The 20,965-nt window shown below is 35.4% G+C and overlaps 1 protein-coding gene across 5 annotated transcripts in view; it reads right to left on the reverse strand.

Moving 5' to 3' along the window:
- The window catches only part of LOC111517926 (uncharacterized), a 238,757-nt gene that overhangs the window by 36,924 nt on the left and 180,868 nt on the right, over window positions 1–20,965 (reverse strand). For 3 of the 5 annotated variants that reach the window (XM_074182171.1, XM_074182173.1, XM_074182174.1), the window contains exon 2: window positions 16,129–16,189. In XM_074182171.1, coding sequence (XP_074038272.1) covers window positions 16,129–16,189 — 61 coding nt within the window. Of the gene's footprint in view, window positions 1–1,605; window positions 2,050–16,128; window positions 16,190–20,965 lie in introns of those variants that run through there. The other 2 variants (XM_023174225.2, XM_074182172.1) reach the window with 2 other exon arrangements.

Consider the following 20,965-nt stretch of genomic DNA (forward strand, 5'->3'; position numbering starts at 1 on the left):
CTTTCAATGATCATGTTTCAAACAAATTATCTGAAAGATTAAAAATCGAATTCCTTTAGAGTATCAGTTTTTGAACCAGGCTGAAGCGAACGACAAACAACATGTTCGTCATCGCCCCATCTGCCTGTGAACGAGGTACCTAAGCAACCGCATATCCGAAATTTTCTCAATTACACGTATAAGGAAGAAAATTTCACTAATATTTTCAATTATCGAAAATCATCGACTTTATTTTGATTTTATTTTGTAAGGAAATGGACACTTGTTTGTTGAGTAAATAGAGTATTTCATATTATATTGAATATTCTGAAAATATACATGATTCTGTTTGAAATTCATTTCCAGTTAAACCGAAATAGGTTTTCGATTATTTTTTCATTAAAAATGTACCAATGTTCTATACTTTCGTTTCTAATTTCAAATTTCGTACAGCAAAAAGTAAGCGAGAGGAGCGTGTAAAATTATTTCGTAGGATAATCGCATTTATACATTTATAACACTTCATTTTGACATTTTTACTCAACAGTTTACAAAACCGCGACATGTATTCCACTATACAATACAAAGCTTTCCCAAGCGTGTTCAATATTTGTTTAAGGCGTATATCTGTATTGAGTATGCAATATTTTCAATTTGTGTTTGAAATTCTAGATAATTTTTAAGGTTACAATTTTTGTACTCGTGTTTTGTCAGTGAAAACTTGAAGTTATTGGTCAATAAATCAAGATTATCTGTCTCTTTCTGTATTACACTAGTTACTCTACTCAAGCGCAGGCCAAATAATTGACTTCCATTAGACAAATGTTTGCCGTCTAGGGTCTAGGGTGTAACATTATTGTAGTATTCCTAATGCAGCCTTCTAGAGATGAAAGAATTTTTGAAAGAAATTCTTCAGTTTATCGATTTCGAACAAACATACGTTATAATTATGCCATCCGATCAAATCTCAATAAAATTTTGAAGTCCGTAAAACTTCCATTTGTTTTCGTGATCTGGCAACACCGCTTTTTTTCAACTACGTGACATCAGTTTGACATACGACACAAAGTATATTCATTTACTGAAGCTAATTTTGAATGTTGACTGTCTGGATTGTTTTAGGGTGTTTCGAAGGTTTAATTACGAGCTGACAACGCCGTTTTCATTTTTGAACTACACGAGCTCGGTTTGACATACGACACTGAGTTATATTGAATTTTTTGAAGTTGATTTCATACGTATCAGAAGATAAATTTAGGTTGTCGAAACATCGAGTTGTTTCACGAAACTATTTTATATACTTCACAAAACAAACTGAAATTATGATCATCAAATAAAATTTAATTTCAAACGTTTCGACGATAAAATTCGATTATTCGGGTGTTCCGAAGGCTTTATTATTATCTGGCAACGCCGCTTTTATTTTGAACTAAATGACATCTGTAAAATTAATTTTTTCGAATGTAACGTTTTGTACGTTACAATAAGAAAAATTCAGATTCTCGGGGCACTGAGTTGTTTTACTAAATTATTGTATCTACTTCACAAAACAAAACAAACGTTACGGCGAAAAATTATCGATCTACTCCTGACATTTCCCTGGACTTTGTATTCAGTTGTACATACCTATAACATATTCCTTTGCGAAATGGAGGCCGACAATTTCACTCAAACACTTCATTTAGAGATGTCGGCCTACAAATATCTTATCCAATCGTCACCACGCACACCAAGATACGGAAGACCATGTCGTTGGGAAGTAAACACATCACAGGAAAACAATTTCGCCGAACAGCAACAAAATACCCCTCACCAACAGTCAAATTTCTCAACAAAGCCGTTTATTAAATTTCTCGAACGCCGACCGTTATTACTAGAAAAGAAATCATATCCATGACGCTGAGGATTAAATGCCTAATGGCCGTAAAGTGAATTGTGTTGTGTGAACGTACCGGCGACCAACTTTCTTCATAACAATTACGAGTCAACAACCTAACCCCTCTTCTGTATGCACTGCCTCCTGCGTTACGATTATAGTATACGAGTATCGTGATCCATTAAACAGAGAAACTCAGTGGAATCTACAGATTATAATGTGCTTACTCGACGTACCTACTATTGTCGGTTTCGAAATACAGATGGATGTAATAATTTACATCGATAAGCATGCGGAATATTACAATTGTCTTTGGTTATTGTCATGACTTTCACGTTGGATGGTTCAAGAAGCATTTCACAGGAAGAAACGAAATAAAAAATGGCGTACTACAAGGTTCAATACTGGGACCGATACTTTTCTATCTATATACCACATATTAGGGCGAAATAAAACTTTATGTAATTCTCACATAATATCAATTTGCTGATTCATTGACACCATACCATCAACAACAAAGGACGCAGACAAGATGATTGAAAACATAGCTAGTTTTTAGAGGTAATAATCGGCAATAAACTTCAATTCACCGATCATATTTTAACCCTCAATAAAAAAGGTGTTTTGCAGTGAGAATAACTTATAAGATATAAAAGCTATAAGATTCATATGCATTGCCAAAAGTTGAGACTCCTGCAAACCCTTGCTTGAACCATATAAAATTCTTACAGTCTTTGGAATCTTAATTTTACAGTCTGTTAGATTAACAAACATGAACTGATATTTACCTACATTTACCGTCCATATTAAATTTTTAGAGAATATACCTAACTATAAATTTCGGATATCAGTAAAAGATTTATTGTGTGGTAGTTCAGAAGAGTTATATGAGAACATTATTCTCTAATTTATATAATCATCTTTTATTTGAGTGTGTATGATATAAATCAAAAGGGAACATTTGTGGACAGAACACTCGAAAAAATGAAAGCAAACCGCGGACACCGCGCTGATGAGGCCAATAGCCAGAAACACGTGTCCGCGGTTTGCCTTAATTTTTTGAGTGTTCTGTCCACAATTTTTCCTTATTTTATTTATATATATATATAACATATATATAAATAAAATAGGTATTTTGGAACAAAGTTATTGATTTTCTGGAGATTATTCTGGAGAATTATTTTGGACAAGAAAATCTTCAGAAAATCAACGAGTTTGTTTCGTTTGTGTGTGTTTTAACACCAAGCAGCGCTGTTTCGACCCGGCATAGATCTAATCAATGATACTAGGCTGAACCACGAATTTCCTCTAAACACAAACCTTGTGAGTATCGACAGACTCAGGAATTATATCCTAATTTTAATCATGCTCTGATTTTCATGTCGATGGGAATATTTTTGTTTCATAAGAATATAAAACAACATAAAAACTGAACTTTCAGTAATGGATACTGTCACTAACCGTTCATAAGACTGTGTATTATGATTATTCAACTTCCTGCAACAGAAAATATTATAGAAACTGACCTTTAAGCACACCTCGATTGAAAAATCTCTGTTGCCGCAGACAAAATGAAACAATGTCAAAGAAAACCAATTTTTAATAAGTAGGTGACGTGCATTTACGACTGTATGCAACGTATTGCTGATAAATCAACAAAAATAAATGGCAGATATTTCGTAAGACCTGCATTTCCCGCAGAAATTTTATTGAAGTAATATTTACCGAGAAAAGAAACATTGTTGCCATATTTCCGATGTGGAAAATTGGAATTATCGCACGCATACTTCGGTAAAAAATAATAATAATGATATGGTTATTCACTAGCAACAGAAGGAATTTCCAAATATATCGTATGCGATTTCAGAAAGAATACAAAAAAAAACAAATCAATCAATTGTTTGTCCTAGATAATGGGTAATAAACATAGAGAGAACCCAATAAAACCACAAGGTTGTGTATGGGAATTTTTTACTTATTATGTTACCAAATAATCTTTGAACAGTATTTCAGTGTGAATATTCATAATATTCTGCACCTGAATTCGTCACCCTTGTAAGCAAATCTGGATCGCCGTTGACGTCATTCAACAGTTCCTGAGAGATTCTCAAACGTCGGTTTTTTTTTGTCAAAATGCAGCAACTTTGGAGCGAACTTCGCTGCCATACGCTTCATGGCCAAAATTTACGAAAAACTTTCATGACATGAGCCAATCGATATACCGACATCCTCAGCAACTTCTTTAATAGTCTTTCGACGATTATCCATAACAATTTTGAATATTACTGGAGTTTTTCCCAACACCAAATCGTTATTTTTACACCTCGACTCGTGTTTCCATCACCAAGTGATCATCTTCAAGAGGAAGATAAAACTTCCAATTCAAAGGTGTTTATCGCTTTTCCTTCAAACCGTTCCATGTCTTGTTCAAAAATCTATGTCTCACATGAGGTGTATCGTTGAAAACTTCAATTTCATCGAGATTAGTGACGGTATTCGATAAATTTTGAACTAAAAGGTAATTAAAATAATTCCTTAATAATATAAGAGTGTAACTTTCAACTATTAATATCCTACATGGTGAGATTTAGCTTTCATCTTAAGTCATACTATAACAAAAATATTTTTTCACGCACCAAAATATTAATCAAAGATCCACAAGCTGAATCCCACAATGGAGGAGCTCCAATGTTTAATTTTTGTATGTGAGACTCAACATTACGTTGTAGGATCGAGAAAATATATATTTCGACATAAAATTTCGAATTATTCATCTCTCGCAAACACCTACACCATAGGTTCTGCTTTACCAGCTAAGACCATGATGCACAATCAGTGCTGCTCCAAGGAAAACAAAATTGTACGAAAATGACAGATGAAAATGTGTGCTTCTCGCTATAATTGTATAGCATCAATGGTCGCCAACACTGTCATCAGAATAATTGACAAGTGACAGCTTCCCGCATGATGCAAATATGGAATAGAGCGATTAGCTCATGCGCAGACACTCCATCGTATGTGAAATGTGAATATTTTGAAGTGGTTATTGCAAATATTTTGATTTCATTACTTTTTGCATTAATATTAATAGAAAATTCTACATCTACTAATCTAGCTTTAGCTTATATTATGTATCAAATCAAATGACAACACAAAGTCTTCTAAAACAAAAATCAATAGGGGTGAAGGTGAACTACCAACTAACATTCATTAATATTCATTTAAACTTCGTCTTTTCTCTTTTCTCACTGTGGATTTATTTTTCTTTTAGCGTCAGCGGTTTCCGACAGATTTGACATTTAACTGATCTGAAAATTGAGTGCTTTGTGCTCTGTTATCGTGATCTATGACTTCTATGATAGACGGACACGCGGGACAGGCCTATCATAATGAGACGGAAGACAGAGATAGACAGATTACTCTCGACTATCGAAGGACGAAGTGATTGAAATATATAACCGTAGACTCGTTCGAATCAATGCGAAACCAACATAAGTCATAATGTATGCTTTTCGTTATGCATGTACGAAAAAATATTGAATTGTATATCAATTCGTACAATTGTATAGCCAGTAGCAACCCTGTGCACAATTAATCATATCCGACCCGGGTTGGACATTTAAAGATTTCTTTTCGATTAGATCCTTATTCATACATCATTTCAATAGGACTTTTACTACTAGCGGAAAGATGGCACTACAATGTTTTTGAAGTTTTCGAAAGTGGCAAAATATTTTTTCTGTATTTCCTCTCTACACTCGATTATTGATTGAAAATCGTGACTCAAAAAACTTCCACTTTCATGAAAAAAAAGGTCGGTAGGTACCTTAATAAACTTCTCGTGTTCAGCTGAAGATGATTCCATACAATTTTTTCTTAGTCTTATGACAGGCGATTCATTATATCAATTTGTATTCTTTTCGACGATATTTTCGTTATCATATTTATTTAAATTTCACCTTTTTTGCATACACGTGATACATATAAATCACGTGAACAATAACTGGAGTAGAGTGTATGGACGATAAATCTTTATTTGGGGTGTGGTATTGCATTTTTCCACTTTTCATTATACATATATTATTTGCAAAGGCACAAAGAAACCGTTTATTCCAATTTTGAATTGTAATTTGAGGTGGTTACTGCTAGAGATTTCCAGAACACAGGATCTCAAAAATCAGACGAGGAGTTAGCCTCGGCTAAAGATGACTGGATCCTCCAGGAGAAGGAAATATTATGACCAGTTAATTGTTGATAATGTTTTCATTATCAAGAGAAAAAGATATAGCTTATAAGAATTTCAAAAAATGTGCAACCTCTGAAAGAGAACAAAAATGGCAACAATATAAATACTCACGAAACACCTATGTTAATATTCTAAAAAAGAAAAAATATATTTTGAAAATAAAATTGATGAAAATAAAAAAGATCCAAAAATTATGTGGAAAAGTCTAAAACAACTAGTCATAATATAAAGAGAATTATGTTTGAAAATAGTAATGGTAAAAAAATATGTGATAATCCAATAGAGATTGCCCATAATTTCAATAAATATTTTGTAAACAGTGTAATTGAGATAGAAAATAGTATATATTGTGATGAGATATGGACACTGAATGACTATGAACCCATAAACATTAGGTTGAGTCAATTTAAAAAAAATAAACATGATAACTTTACGTAAGATAGTTTTTTCTCTTGATAAAGTGAATAAAAGTGAAATTATAAATAGTAAATTCCTAAAAGAAACTTTCGATGTGTCTGGGCATATAATATTGAACCTTATAAATACTTCCTTGTACACGGGACTGTTTCCAAACCAGTACAAAGTTAGTACACTGAATCCAATTCCGAAAATAAATAATATAAGTGATGCAAGTAATTTTCGTCCAATAAACAATCTTTCAACCCTAGAAAAAGTACTGGAACTGGCAGTATATGAAATCAAAGGACTAAAATTTGTGATGTACTGTCTGATCAAATTATAAATGACATACGTGTACCACAAGGTAGTGTTTCGGGACCACTGCTATTCATTATTTATATAAATGATATCAACTATGTACCTGGTTCACACCATATTAATTTATTTGCTGATGATACCCTTGTATATACGGAAAACTGTGATTTAAAAGAAGCTGTACAAAATAGCAATATATCTTTGAAGAACATTGGATTATATCTAGAAGTGAATAAAGTCAAATTGAAAATCAATAAATCTAAGGCAATGATTGTTACAACAAATTCGAATCAAAGAAAGATTGATACTAACAAAGTTGATATCAGCATATTCAATAAATCAACTCACAATTGTAAATGAAATTAAGTACCTAGGATTTATTACAGACCATCAATTAAATTTGAATAAGCATGCCGAATAAACCATTAGAAAGATATGTAAGAAAATGTATTTTTTCTTTAGAATTTCAAAATATTTATCAACCTTTGCTAGACTAACATGTTACAACTGCATAATAAGGCCACACTTTGACTACTGTGCCACACCGATGTATCTATTCAACCAAAATTAAATGGGACAGTTGCAGAAACTACAAAATCGGGGTATGAGAATCATTTTGAGATGCAACCAGTATACCCCTATTGAATCTATGTTGAATACTCAACAGTGGCAGTCGGTACATAAAAGACTGTATTATTTGAGCATGATTTTCATTTTCAAAATTACGAGTGGGATTCAACCAGCCTATCTTAGCAGATATTTAGTTCGAAATATTAACATTCTTTCATATAACACAAGAACATGTATTACATTTTATAGATCCCGAACAAACTGTAAGAGTGGAATGAATTCATTGTTCTTTAAATGTTTAGATAGTTTCAATAAGTTACCTGATGAAAGTATTCAAAAAGTTATTATTAGAATATATCAAATTGTAATACATGACGCACTGTGAAATTATATATTTATATAAATTATTCATATATGCATAACTATATATTTTATATTAGGATTCCTAAAACTGTGAATAGGATCATTTTGGATGTAACCTAACCTAACCTAAGCCCCGGTACGTTGTTATATTTCCTATTAGGGCAACTATTGGAAAGAGTAGAAAATTTCAGAACCTCGACACTTTAATTTCAATATCCAGTAACAATTTATGTTCATTACTGAGACATTATTTTCATTCATTCATTTCAAGGGTAGGGATGCAAAATTCTGTTGAAACTCTCGAGTGAACCGTATTTTTTGTTTTATTGGTATACTTGAAGTGTCTCCTATTCCATTGTACAGTGACAGTGACAGGTGTTGAAAAGAAGTACAGTATTTCTAGAAATATCTGTAGACGGTTTCAATTTGGTAACCCTTTTCAGCACTTATGATTGAGTTTCCATAAAGAAACAAGAACCGACCTGCGCCCTTTCCTCCGCAAATCAAGAGCTAGTCATTCCAACTGGGCACATGTATCGCTTTCTTGCTCTCGATCAAGAAACGGGAAAGGAAACGGTACAGGGTATGAGATGAATATTTGGAAAGGATAAGAGTTTTAACTTCTCGATAAAATATAATTTTCAATTTTTGAAAACCACCCCATATATTTAAATAATTCAATAGCATCCAAATTTTCAGATATTTTATTAAACCCATTCGACGACCACGCCAAGCCATGCAATGAGTTCGGAGACCTCCATGAAGTTCTACTAATGGAAGGAAATTACCGAAGTGGGAAATGCAAAGTTAATTAAATTCAAACTCCCTGAATTCTTAAAGAGAAATGGAAAGGGACACGCCCATCCTCCGGATCATTATATTCGTTCAAAATGGGGAAAGCGGTTTCCCAAGACGACAGCGATGAATAGATTAACCTGGGGAGACAGGATCAGAAAGTTTCTGAATAGCGAGTCGCATCAATTTCAAACATTACGACCATAAGCTGGGAGTTGAATGAAGTTTTGAAGTTTTCTTGTTGGTAACAGCATTCATAAATAATTATAATGATAGTGACACTATAAGAATTTGATCAATGAAAGAAAAAAATGGATTTGGATAACAATGATGATTATTAGTGACCCCATCAGAAATATGAACGTTTTGTGATATTTTCAAGTATTAGTGAAGTATTAGGTTCTTTCAAAAGGTTTGTCCGTTTCGATGGTAGGTATGTGTTTTTGTGGCTTCATATCTAAATAATTATTTATTCTACTGTGTCGTGATATATACTGATTATTAAACAATTTTGTAACGCAACTGAAACAGCTCAAAAAAAAGATAGTGTCAACGCACTGTTCGACGTTGGTTTGCAAAATTTTGTTCCGTAGAATTTAGCCTCAAAGATGAGCCCTGCAGTAGTCCACTTACAGTAATCCAGAACAAAGATTTGAGGACCCTGGTGGAGACTGACCCATCACAAACGGTGCTTGGGATGGCGGAGGAACTAGGCGTCAGCTCCCTTGCGGTGTTTGACGGTTTAAAACATATTGGAACATGAAAAGTGCCATCGCTTTCTATTGCCCTGGCTGAAAGCCTTACAATTCTTCTATCTATCGTCACTACTGTCAAGGAAACCCCTACTTCTCCGAACTCACCCTCCAGTGGAGGCGAAAAACCCCTTTTTTATTTATTTCCCAAGAGCAATTACAATTATGATCACAAGTTTACAATTAGTAAGCCTCTGAACTATATCTAATGCATTATGCCATCATTATAACCAAAATAAACATAACTTCTAATAATTATGTACATAAGTTAGCTAGCACTACAATGTTTATGACCGCTATAGTTGGGGAGACCATTGCTTACCCCCCAGTTCATTGGCGCCAATGCTATCTCTCCATTTTACTGCTCCTTATATTCTTTCCATTCACGCCATCCAGTCATATCTCCATCCATGCATCTGTCTATCCCATGCTCTGCCGTGTCGAGCTCGCCATAGCCGCAGAAACATGGCAGTTCCGGGCCCAGGTTAAACCTGGCAAGGTATCCCGGAAAATTACCATGTCCCGTGAGCAGCTGGGTGGCCTTGCGTGACAGATTCAGTTATTCAGGACCGACTGTTTTGCAGAATCTGTAGAACAGCCGCCCAGTCTCTCCCGTGTCCCATTCCCTCTGCCACTCTGTCCTGACCCGTTGTTTGATTATCTTTCTCTCTTCATTCTTACTACCCATTTTCACTATGTCCCATGTGACATCGAGTTTCCCCATGCCTTTCGTCGCTTCTTCGTGAGCCTTCTTGTTTCCGAGATTATTGCTCCATGGCCGCGCTTCCAGATTAAACAAGTCCGCGCTCCCCTTGCATTCCTCTCTTCAATAATTCTCTGTATCCTCGCTCGTTCTTCTTACTTTCATCCGTTCCACAGCCATGGCAGAATCGCTTATCACAGCCACGCTCTCATTCATATCCCATATTCCAATCACTTTCTCGATTGCTATCAATTCTGCCTCGTTCACACTACTTTGTCCGGGGATTCTTTCATTCCCCTGAACCCATTCATGTTCTTCCCGATGGTACGCCGAGCCTACCTCTCCCTTCACTCTGTCCTCATTCTTTCTTCTCCCATTCACCACCCACCACTTGTACCTCAAACATAATCGCAGGTTTCACTACCCTCTCGTAGATTAGTCTAATACATCCTCTCCTCAGTCCAACATCCCTTCCGATCCATCTTCTTAACTTACCCGCTAACCCATTCAGTTGTTTCATTGTTCCCTTGTGGTGGTCTATGAATAATGATCCAGTATTCACCACAATTCCCAAGTACTTCACATTCATGCTCTGCTCAATTACTCAACATATTGGAACAGTCAAAAACCTTGTAAAATGGGTGCCCATAATTTGAACGATCGACAGAAATTGTCCCGCTTCGAGATCTGTTCTTCTTTGCTTTTGCGCAACCAAAGCGACCTTTCTTTGAATCGGATCATCACGTATGATGAAAAGTGGATACTCTGGAACAGGAAACTTTCGAATATTATGAATTTTTGATTTTTAATTATGATTGCAGTTAACCATTCATTGTATTATTACTTTTTCCTCGTGGGTTCACCAATAATTAACTACACTGTACTTCATTTCACTGCAACAATGCAAACACTCTAACTGAAACTTCAAACTAATATTCAAATGTGTATCGCCGTATTAGATCACTTCGTACCGCACTGTCCACTAGACTTCGGATATGCGAGTGGGTAGTGTTTATATATACCAACGGAAGTCTTCGGAAGCCGGTAGAACTATTCTCGAAGGCCATAGGGAAGTTGCTGGAAGTATTTCTAAGCGACGCGAAAACGAGAACAATCGCGAAACGCAAATCGAATTGAGCGCGATCTTGGTCATCTCACAATTGATTCACGATAACCAGCGGCGGCTGGCGTTTTTTTTTCTAGGGTAAGATTTTCAACAGTATGTATTCGATATCTCTGGGAAATATCTGAAATAATATTATCATTATTTAGATTAAACCTCAGCTTCTATTTCGAACTGCAATGCCGTAACTCCTTTCTTTCTATTTGGAAAACGATGGTGAAGATGTAATTTTGAAATCTTGCTTATATGACCCACAAACACGAAGTCTCTTTCTTTTTTCTGTATACACACTTTCATAAATTTTTTGCAGAGTTTGCAAAAAAAGAGATACATAACATTATAGCTACAGAATTCCGAACGTAAAAATTACAAATTACCCTCCTTTATCGGTTCCAAAGGATCCTCACAATCGAGAGTGGCACGCCAATCGATCAGGTTCAATCGTTCGCGTTTTCTGCAAATTTTCCCATCTTTATTAAGGTTTCCACTCATGCTGATGCGATTTTTTATAGGAAACACTTCCGCTTTTCGAAAGACTAACGCCACCACTAACCGATTAGTTTATCGTGTTGTCATTATCGATGTGTATATATATAGAAATGGGTGTTGAACCGATAATAATGAAAAACCGTATTTAGGAGATAACGTGACAATTATTAGCGCTTTCAGAGAGTTCAAATAAAACTTTATTGCTATATTTAGGATTTGTAACTGAAGTGATGAACGAGTCGATAGATTTCAATTTGAATCGAAAGTTAAAATGCATCTCTAGATACCCAGCCCTGGGTGACTACGTGACTACGTTATATGAAAAATACTTGTAGCAGGTCGAGTAAACAAGCAAAATACACACAGAATATTGAGGAGAAACAAAGCAAACATTGAAGTTGAATATCGCATTGCCTGAAAATATGAGCTGCATAGGGCTAATATACATACAGTGTGAAACAACGAAAACTTAACAGAGCCGTTTTTGAATATAAAAAGTAAGTTTTTAAAAAAAAACTCGGACACGTTGATTTCTAATTAAAGAGGGACACCTTTCATACTAATCAGTTTTTTTTTAGTACGCATCCCTGCGGAGGGGTGCGTCCGACAACCCTTATTTAGATAGGAAAGTAGGTCGAGTGGCACCTTGTTTTAAAGGTCTTTCGAATACCTTCACATCTCTGTTGAAAGAAAATTTTTGTAACGATTAGTTTTAGAGATAATTTGAAGATTTAAAGGTATTTTTATTGAGTTCAACTCTTTTTAAAACGATTCAAATTATTTTTAAGGTACAATTTACGTTCAGAACTTTCATAAAAAAAATAAATTTCTGCTTTTTATGACAACCTGCTAATACGTGTCCATTTGATTTCGTAAAAAAGTAAGAATTATTTGTTTATTACCCATGGTTGTAAACAAAAAATGTCTCTTGGGTTTTTTTCCCAAAATAAACCAGTTCGCAGCAAAAAATTATTTTACGAACAACTACAGAGATACATCGTCATAATAAATGCGAACTGGGTTTATTGTTATTTTGTAGTTAGTACCTGCATTAAACGATTAAAGGGTAATAAACAAAACTAATTTATTAATAACAAAACACACAACATGTAGAAATCATAGTAAATGTTCAATATGTCTACCTTCAGGCATTACGCATGCGTCTAGACGTCGACGCATTGAGCCACGTATTCGCTCAAATATTCATGGAGTCTCTCTGATTACCCTGCACGCATCGATGATGCAGTTTCTCAAGTCCTCTACATCGCGAACAGGATCTCAATCCTCTCGAGAAATCGAGAGGATTGAGATCCGGGGATCGAGCGGGCCAGTTCTGTGGTCCTCGTCGACCTATCCACTGATCTGCATATGTTTCAGTTAAATGCTGACATGCTACTTGACTAAAATGGGCGGGAGCCCCATCATGCATAAAAAACATATCCCTTCTGACGCCCAAAGGAACTTCCTCCAGCAGTACTGGATGCAACTCTCTTAAAAATTGAACGTATGCCTCACCATTTAATCGAGGAGGTAGAAAATGAGGCCCAATTAAATCATCCCCAATAACTCCGAGCCACACGTTAAGAGAAAACTGTTCTTGGTGGTCAGTTTCGACAATAGCGTGAGGGTTTTCATCAGCCCATATGTGGTAATTATGAAAATTAATAATCTTCTCCCGAGAAAAACTACATTCGCCTGTGAATTCTATCGTCTTCAGAAAGTCACAATTTCTTCTAATAATTTCCAGCATCCAATTGCAAAATTCAAGACGGTTCGGAAAGTCTCGCGGTAACAGTACCTGTGGTAAGGGTATAAGAGTTGCTCCTTTAAAATTCGAAATACCGTCATATGATAAACATTTAGCTGGAAAGCAATCTTTCTAGTACTGGTAGTAGGTTGTTCTTCAATCAAATTATGTACTGCTTCCTCAAGCTGTGGTGTTCGTACTTCTCGATGGCTACCACAATCCTGCGTTCTTTTGTCGAATGAACCATATTCTCGTAATCGTTGATGAAGTCGAGCAAATATTCTATGTGAAGGATGCTGCCGTTGAGGATACATTTCAGCATATCTTCTAGAAGCTTCTAACCCATTCCCCTGCCACAGACCGTAAACGTAATGCATATCAGCCATTTCCTCATTTGTGTATGCCATTTTAATAACAAGTGGATTATTGAAGCAACAAATTAAGAAGAGAACAACAACACACAATTAGTATTAATTCAATTTCGAAAATTGACAAACTGATAGCTTCTTACCAATTAAATTGTCACTATCGCTAATAGGGACCTACTAGATAGATTAGTTTCGTATTTTCGCATTTATGACGATGTCTCTCTGTAGTTGTTCCTAAAATAATTTTTTGCTGCGAACTGGTTTATTTTGGTCAAAAAAACTAAGATACATTTTTTGTTTAGAATGAAACAGGCTATCGGAAATGAATTTTTAAACGGTAAACAAATAATAAGATAAAAAGTTACATTGGAAATAAATTTTAGGGGTTGGGTTTTCCACCCCTTACCAACCAAATAAATTTATGGCTGAGTGTCTTTTTAGTAGTACAAAACGTCAGGTTAATTTCAATATTGTAACTCTTTTAGTGCTTGTGAAAAAAATTGTTATACAAATTTTATGTACCCCCTTTAAGGGGCTGTATCTTAACAAGGGATGCTCCAATGAAATTTCTTTATATGAAAGATCCTATCTTTTTTCGATGAGGAATCACCTCCTTGAATGTTTTACACTTATTTATTTACACCCTGTAGAGGTGATTTTGAATTAGGGTGAAAGTAACCAAGTTCAATTCGATGCCACGAAATCACAGGCATCGGTTTTCTCGCTGGAATTTCAAAGGCTGCTCCTCAAAAGGTTGGAACACTGTTCCGAACCAAAAAATTGTATACACCTCAGCAACTTTTGATGCTTTATAAAGCTCAGATCAGACCTTTTTTGGAGCATTATTGTCATGTATGGAGCTCCGCTCCCAAGCATACCCTGAAGCTGCTGGATTCCATCCAGAAAAGAGCAATCCGCCTGATTGGAGACGCGAACATCACACCTCGATAGGCTGAAACATCGAAGGAAGGTTGGAGACTTGTCTCTCTTCTGTAGATACTTTTAAGGGAAGTGAACATTTGACACATTTGATTCCACCAAGAGCGGTACATATCAGAAATACGCGAGGGACTGTGGCTGCTCATCGTTTTGAGATTCAACTCAGTACACCTAGAACTCCACTGTTCAAGAACTCTTTCATTTGGAGACTGCGTTTATGTGAAATAAACTTCCTGAGATCGTTTTTCCAAATGAATTTCATCTCCAGCGATTCAATTCCAATTTGAATCGCTACTTTCGCACAGGCACCGGTCTTAGAACGCCTTATGAATTTTCCTGTACCGCTGGTGTTTTGTCTATAAAAAAATAGCAGTAAATCAAACGTGCCTAGCTGCTGGACGAAATCGTTTAGCTGAGAATACTGAACACCAGCCATTCTTTTCGCAGTAGAACATTGTTTTGGCGCCTATGAAAGTTTGAAGGCTTGGCTAAATATTCCCTGTCACAGCTCTTGTAGACAGAGACCTAAGAGGACTACTCTCTGGGTGCTTGAAATAATTATGGTCACTAAGTCAAGTATCTCCACTATATCAGTTATAATTGAATAAGGTCCTGCTTAATCAGTCATTTTTTCAACACGTATTGTTCAACATCGTACTTCATTGAAAAGGAATGATACATAAAAAATTTAATTTTTATAGAGACCGCTCGCGCTACTTTCCAATTTATATCCAATCATCTAACTGACAACCTGACAACTTGAAAAGACGTTCATATCCGCCCCCGTTTGTTTCGCAACCAAGCAATAAGCTTCCAGAAATCGATTTCCATTTTCAGCTGAAACAACTCTAATGACTTGAAGTTGCGAAATACTGGGTTGGGGGCGAGATAAAGTAAATTATTTCCTATAATAACACGGGCGAAAGGAAGCAATCGGTTTCGTAAAGGGATATAAACGACAGAGACGTTTTGGAGCGACGATATTGAATCATGTTAGGGAAAGAAAAGTTTTAAGGAGGAAGTAGACAAATTTCACCTTCAAACGAAGTTCAAACTTTGGTGATTTAGTAATTCATTCGGGGTGAGTACAGTATCAAATCGACGTGAAGACTGGAAAAACTCCATGACAGTTTGTTTGTTTACGGACTCTTTTCAACTGTATATCTGTGATCAAAAAATATCAACATCCACGTGAAGTCTAAGAGTAGTGTATTTAAACAAGAACTAAATATTATACCTCATGGTTTGAATCTGAAAACAAACTTCGTGAATGATTTCAGTGTACAGTTTTTATTTTTGATTTTTTTTATCTCTGTGCATTTCTCATCCAAATATAAATAGAGAAGCAGAAAACCAAAAAGGTTTCTTCGCAAAAATAATGAATGAATGAATACATTTTTCAATGAATAAATGATTGATGAATGCTTTAATGAATACATTTTTTAATTCAACGAAAAAACTTACTTGTAATGGGTATATAGGTGACATTGCCACCTCCAACATCGATAGTGATTCCATGTCCCCTCTGAAACAAAAAAAAGAATAATTAACAAATGTGAATCATACAATTTCTAAGGCGAATTGATATACAGACTTGTCGATAATATTTATATTTTAGTTTGAAAAATATATGAAACATGGTAGATCTGAATTTCATCAGTTCAGACTTCCATTGTCTGATATTATATAAAATGATTTGAAATCCCTGGAAAAACTAAAAAAGATGAAATTAAAAATTGAAGAAAAAGAATAAAAATTATTAGCTGAGAAAAAATAACAATAATAATAAGCCAAAAAACCTGAATTGAAATAATAGTGAAATAAAATACCAGTAAAAATGGAACAAATAGAACAAAAAATAAATAAAATAAAATTGAAAAGTCAAAAGATTCCAAGCCAAGTGAATCAACTATTACTTCACTATTACTTCAATTCCTGTTTTTTTGCTGAATATATTTGTTTTTTTCTCAGCTATTCTTTTTCATTATTATTCTTTAATTTTTAATTTCTTCTTTTTTAGTTCTTTCATGGATTTCAAATCATTTAATATAATATCAGACAATGGAAGTCCGAACTAATGAAATTCATCATGAAACATTGTCAATCACCTTCAAACAAACGATGGTAGATCTGTTCATGAAGGGATGCGTAATTTCTATTAAAATTACTGAAGATGTGACTACGAGTCACATGCGCTCCATTCAGAGAAGCCGTGGCAAGTCTTTCGAACAAATGAAAAATTTCGATGATATCTCACACACACTTTATTTTATTTGAATATAAATATAGGAAGCGCCTAATGAAAGATGGAGAGGTGAAAGCCAAAACCTTTCTTTCTCAAAAAATTAATCTTTCTTAAAAATATACCACTTTCAGTGTAATCATTTATCAAATTAGGTTTTAACATAACATGCTAACAATTAACATATTTTAACAAATTAAAGAAATAATTGTCTTTAACAAATTTATTTCTAACTATATTTCATTAATCACAAACCAATTTATTTACAACACTTAGCAACTGACTCTTAATTCATTTCCACTATTTGAATTCCTTGTTTAACCGCTCGATTCACTTTCTGAACTGCCCTCTTGGGTCGGGAAGCCGGGCTTATATCGGTAACGGTCTTTTCTAGGAATCTGTAGTCGGTTCGGTTCTAGAGTTTTACCGGCGATTCCCGACTGCATTCTTTCGCGGTGATATCATGTGTTTGTTCGCTGAGTCAGCCGGCATATCGGTTAGGGGCGGCTTCAGATTCTTTACATTGCCCCCTTCTTGAAGACATTTCACCCCAAAATGTCATCCCTGGCGTATGTCGATACCTGCAGAACTCTCCATATCTGCATTTGTCAAGTTCGATGGAAATAACACTCCACAGCATTTATGCTCGGTCGTGGAAGATGGTTACTGCACACCAAAATCCTGATGCCGCTGGATCTAAATATTGTTTCCAACATGCTTCTCATAATTCTTCAATCCAGCCTGTCGAACCCAGAGACTAATTTCGGGACTTTCAAGTCCACTAGGCGCACTTTCTTCGAACAAATTTTGTCTCTTATTGTCAATTTTCCACAAAACTGTATATGTCCACTTATTTTTACCGAGCCCAAAAACACCCATTTACTTTCACAAGACTATTTTTCTCAAAAAAGGTCTATCAGTTTATATTTCCGTAGTCCGGTGCTGTCCACTTTGCGAAACAACGAATTACCAGTCAAACTGCTCAAACAAATAAGTCTTATGATCAATTTCATTGCAATACAAAGATTATCCACCAAGCGCTCACAGATTTATTTTACAAATCCCACTTCTGACACCACTTCTAACAAATTAAAGAATGAACTGTCTTCAACAAATTCATTTCCAACAATACTTCACTAATCACATACTAATTCATTCTCAACACTTAGCAGCTGACGCTTAATTTATTTCCACTATTTGAATTCCTCGATTCACTTTCTGAACTGCCCTCTTGGGTCGGGAAGCCGGGCTTATATCAGTAACGGTCTTTTCTAGAAATCTGTAGTCGGTTCGGTTCTAGAGTTATACCGGCGATTCCCGACTGCATTCTTTCGCGGTGATGTCATGTGTTTGTTCGCTGAGTCGGCCGGCATATCGGTCAGGGGCGGCTGGGTCAAATCGTAAATTATTCTGGATGAAATTACGAATCGGGAATGTCACCTCATCACAATTTTGGAACAAGGCGAACTCAAATTTTTCGAAATATCAGTTTTAAACAACATTAAAAACGTTTTGCAGACCAAAAAGACTTATGTAAGACATATTTTTCGGTGGATCCGTGCCGCTGACTAATAAATATACTCGAAATAATCTATATCTACATCAACAGCTTGAATATGATCCGAAATGGCAGCGACTATTTTATTAATACCACCGGGTTCGTGTAAACAAGTTATTTTCTGCCAGGATTCCGGGTGGTTGCTATTAATTCCGATTTATATATTTTCAACCCGAAATATCTGAAAGTGGGTTGCCAACGTATAACACAGCCCAACATGATTGAATATTTGTGCCTGTCTGTCACACACCCACTGACAATTATGTAAGTTGGACGAATTGACGAGAACAGATGTGAACAATAAAACCACTGACGCACATTTTTGGCAGCGGAGTCCGAAAATGATGAATTTCTAATATATTTTCCCGAATTGTTTTATATACCTCAGAAATCAAATAAAACGTACATTTTATTTGAATATATATCGAAAATTTTTAACCATAGGACCCCAATTGACGAGTTTGAGTATCAGAAAAAAGTTGCCTAACCATCAAGACTTTCCTGTGGTGCTATAAAACAAAAGTTAACCTAAAAGATAACATCATTTTAGCCACCCACCAAAGCAGAATACCCGACACTGATTTTTGTGGTTAGTGTTCTTCCTGCATGTTGCATACGGAAATGCAAATCCCTCGTAATGAAATGGTCGTCGATCGAAAACGGAAATCAGGTTTACACGAGCAGGAATTCGATAGGAAAAGAGCGTTTATAAATCTGGGTTTATACATTAATTGAATTGAAATTCCAAAAAATAGAACTATGAGTCGACAATATCATTTAGGTGGCAGTCTGTAATATGACATGGTCATGGTCATTCCTAGACAACTTATACTTTTTGAGGATTGGAATTCAGCAAAAATTATGACACCCTGTATAATGTTATATGAACATTTTCAAATATTTCTGAGTTTCTCGTATTTCTTCGGAACAAAAAAAGCTTGAGTATTTTCTCACGGGCCGACCCACATTACACCAGCTTTGAGGTCAGGTCAAACGTCTAAACAAATTATACTCACCTTATTACGTAAAATAATCAAGACCAGCACCCCAACATATGACTGAAACGATTTAAAAATATTAATAAAATTCTGGTTCTGGTTGTTCCACAAAACTCTGTTTTTCAACGTGTTTTACTACACTACCATCAAACTTCCAACTTCTATAAGTGTGATTAATGCGGGTTATAAGTTGTGTTGAGAAATACAGTGAGGTGACACTTCCCTTTTTTATTATTTCTGAATAAAGACGTTTGTTATTACAATTATTATTCTTCAGAAAATATCTGGAAACAGATAATAGATTTCTCAACTACTGTAAACTAATGTTTTGAGAGGACCCCACAGAAAATAATCTAAACTATTGAGATCAGAGGACCTAGACGGTTGTTTGTGATCTTTCGTCAGATCACTGAAGTGCTGACAGCAGTGTTCAACATATGTGTTCAACAAAAGACGTCCACTGGATATCCGTAAATTACATTTCGAGTATCATAGAAATCCATCGATATGTCCAAGTTAGTGGGTTAATGATATTCATGGAATATTCATTGGACATCCATTGTTCCTTAAAATACCTCCACTGGGTATTCATGATATCCATCGAATGTCTAAGTTTGTGACTTCTAAATATTCATGGAATATTCAATGAGCATCCCTCGTTCAATAAAGAACGTCCACTGAATATCCGTGAAGTCCATTTCGGATATTATGAATATCCATCAGATGTCCAAGTAGGTTGCTTATGGATAACCATGAGCGGCTATTCAATGGACATCCCGTATCAAACGAAAGACGTCCACTGGATGTCCGTGAAGTCAATCTAACATATCATAGATATCCATCAGATGCCCAGGTTGGTGGGAATATCCATGGGATATTCAAAGGACATCAAAAAAGACGTCGACTGAATATTCGTGAAGTCCATTTCGGATATCATGGATATCCATCGTATGTCCAAGTTGGTGGCTTATGGATATATATGGGATATTCAACGGACATTTCTTGTTCAATAAAAGACGTCTACCGAATATCCGTGAAGTCTATTTTTGTACAAGTAGGTGGGGTATGGATAGCCATATGATATTCAAAGAACATTCCTTATTAAACAAAAGACGTGCACTGGATGTCCGTGAAGTTAATTTCAGATATAATAGATATCCATCGGATGCCCAGGTTGGTGGGTATATATGGAAGGATACCCATTGAATATTCCAAGGGGAATATTCAATGTATATCCTTCGTCCAACAAACGACGTTAACTGAATGTTGGTAATATTCCTAAGCCAACTTATTGGCTTATGGATATTCATGGGATATTCAATGGACATCTCTTGTTTGATAAAAGAAGTCTACTGAATATCCGTGAAGTCAATTTCGGATATCATGGATATCCATCGGATGCCCAAGTTATAGGCTTATGGATATCCATGGGATATTCAATGGGCATTTTTTGTCCAACAAAAGACGTCCTCTGGATATTCTTGAAGTATATTTTAGATATCA

This window comes from Leptinotarsa decemlineata, unplaced genomic scaffold, assembly GCF_025532065.1.
Source record: "Leptinotarsa decemlineata unplaced genomic scaffold, Ldec_3_MD MMD2_tig00026328_RagTag_RagTag, whole genome shotgun sequence".
NCBI lineage: Eukaryota > Metazoa > Arthropoda > Insecta > Coleoptera > Chrysomelidae > Leptinotarsa > Leptinotarsa decemlineata.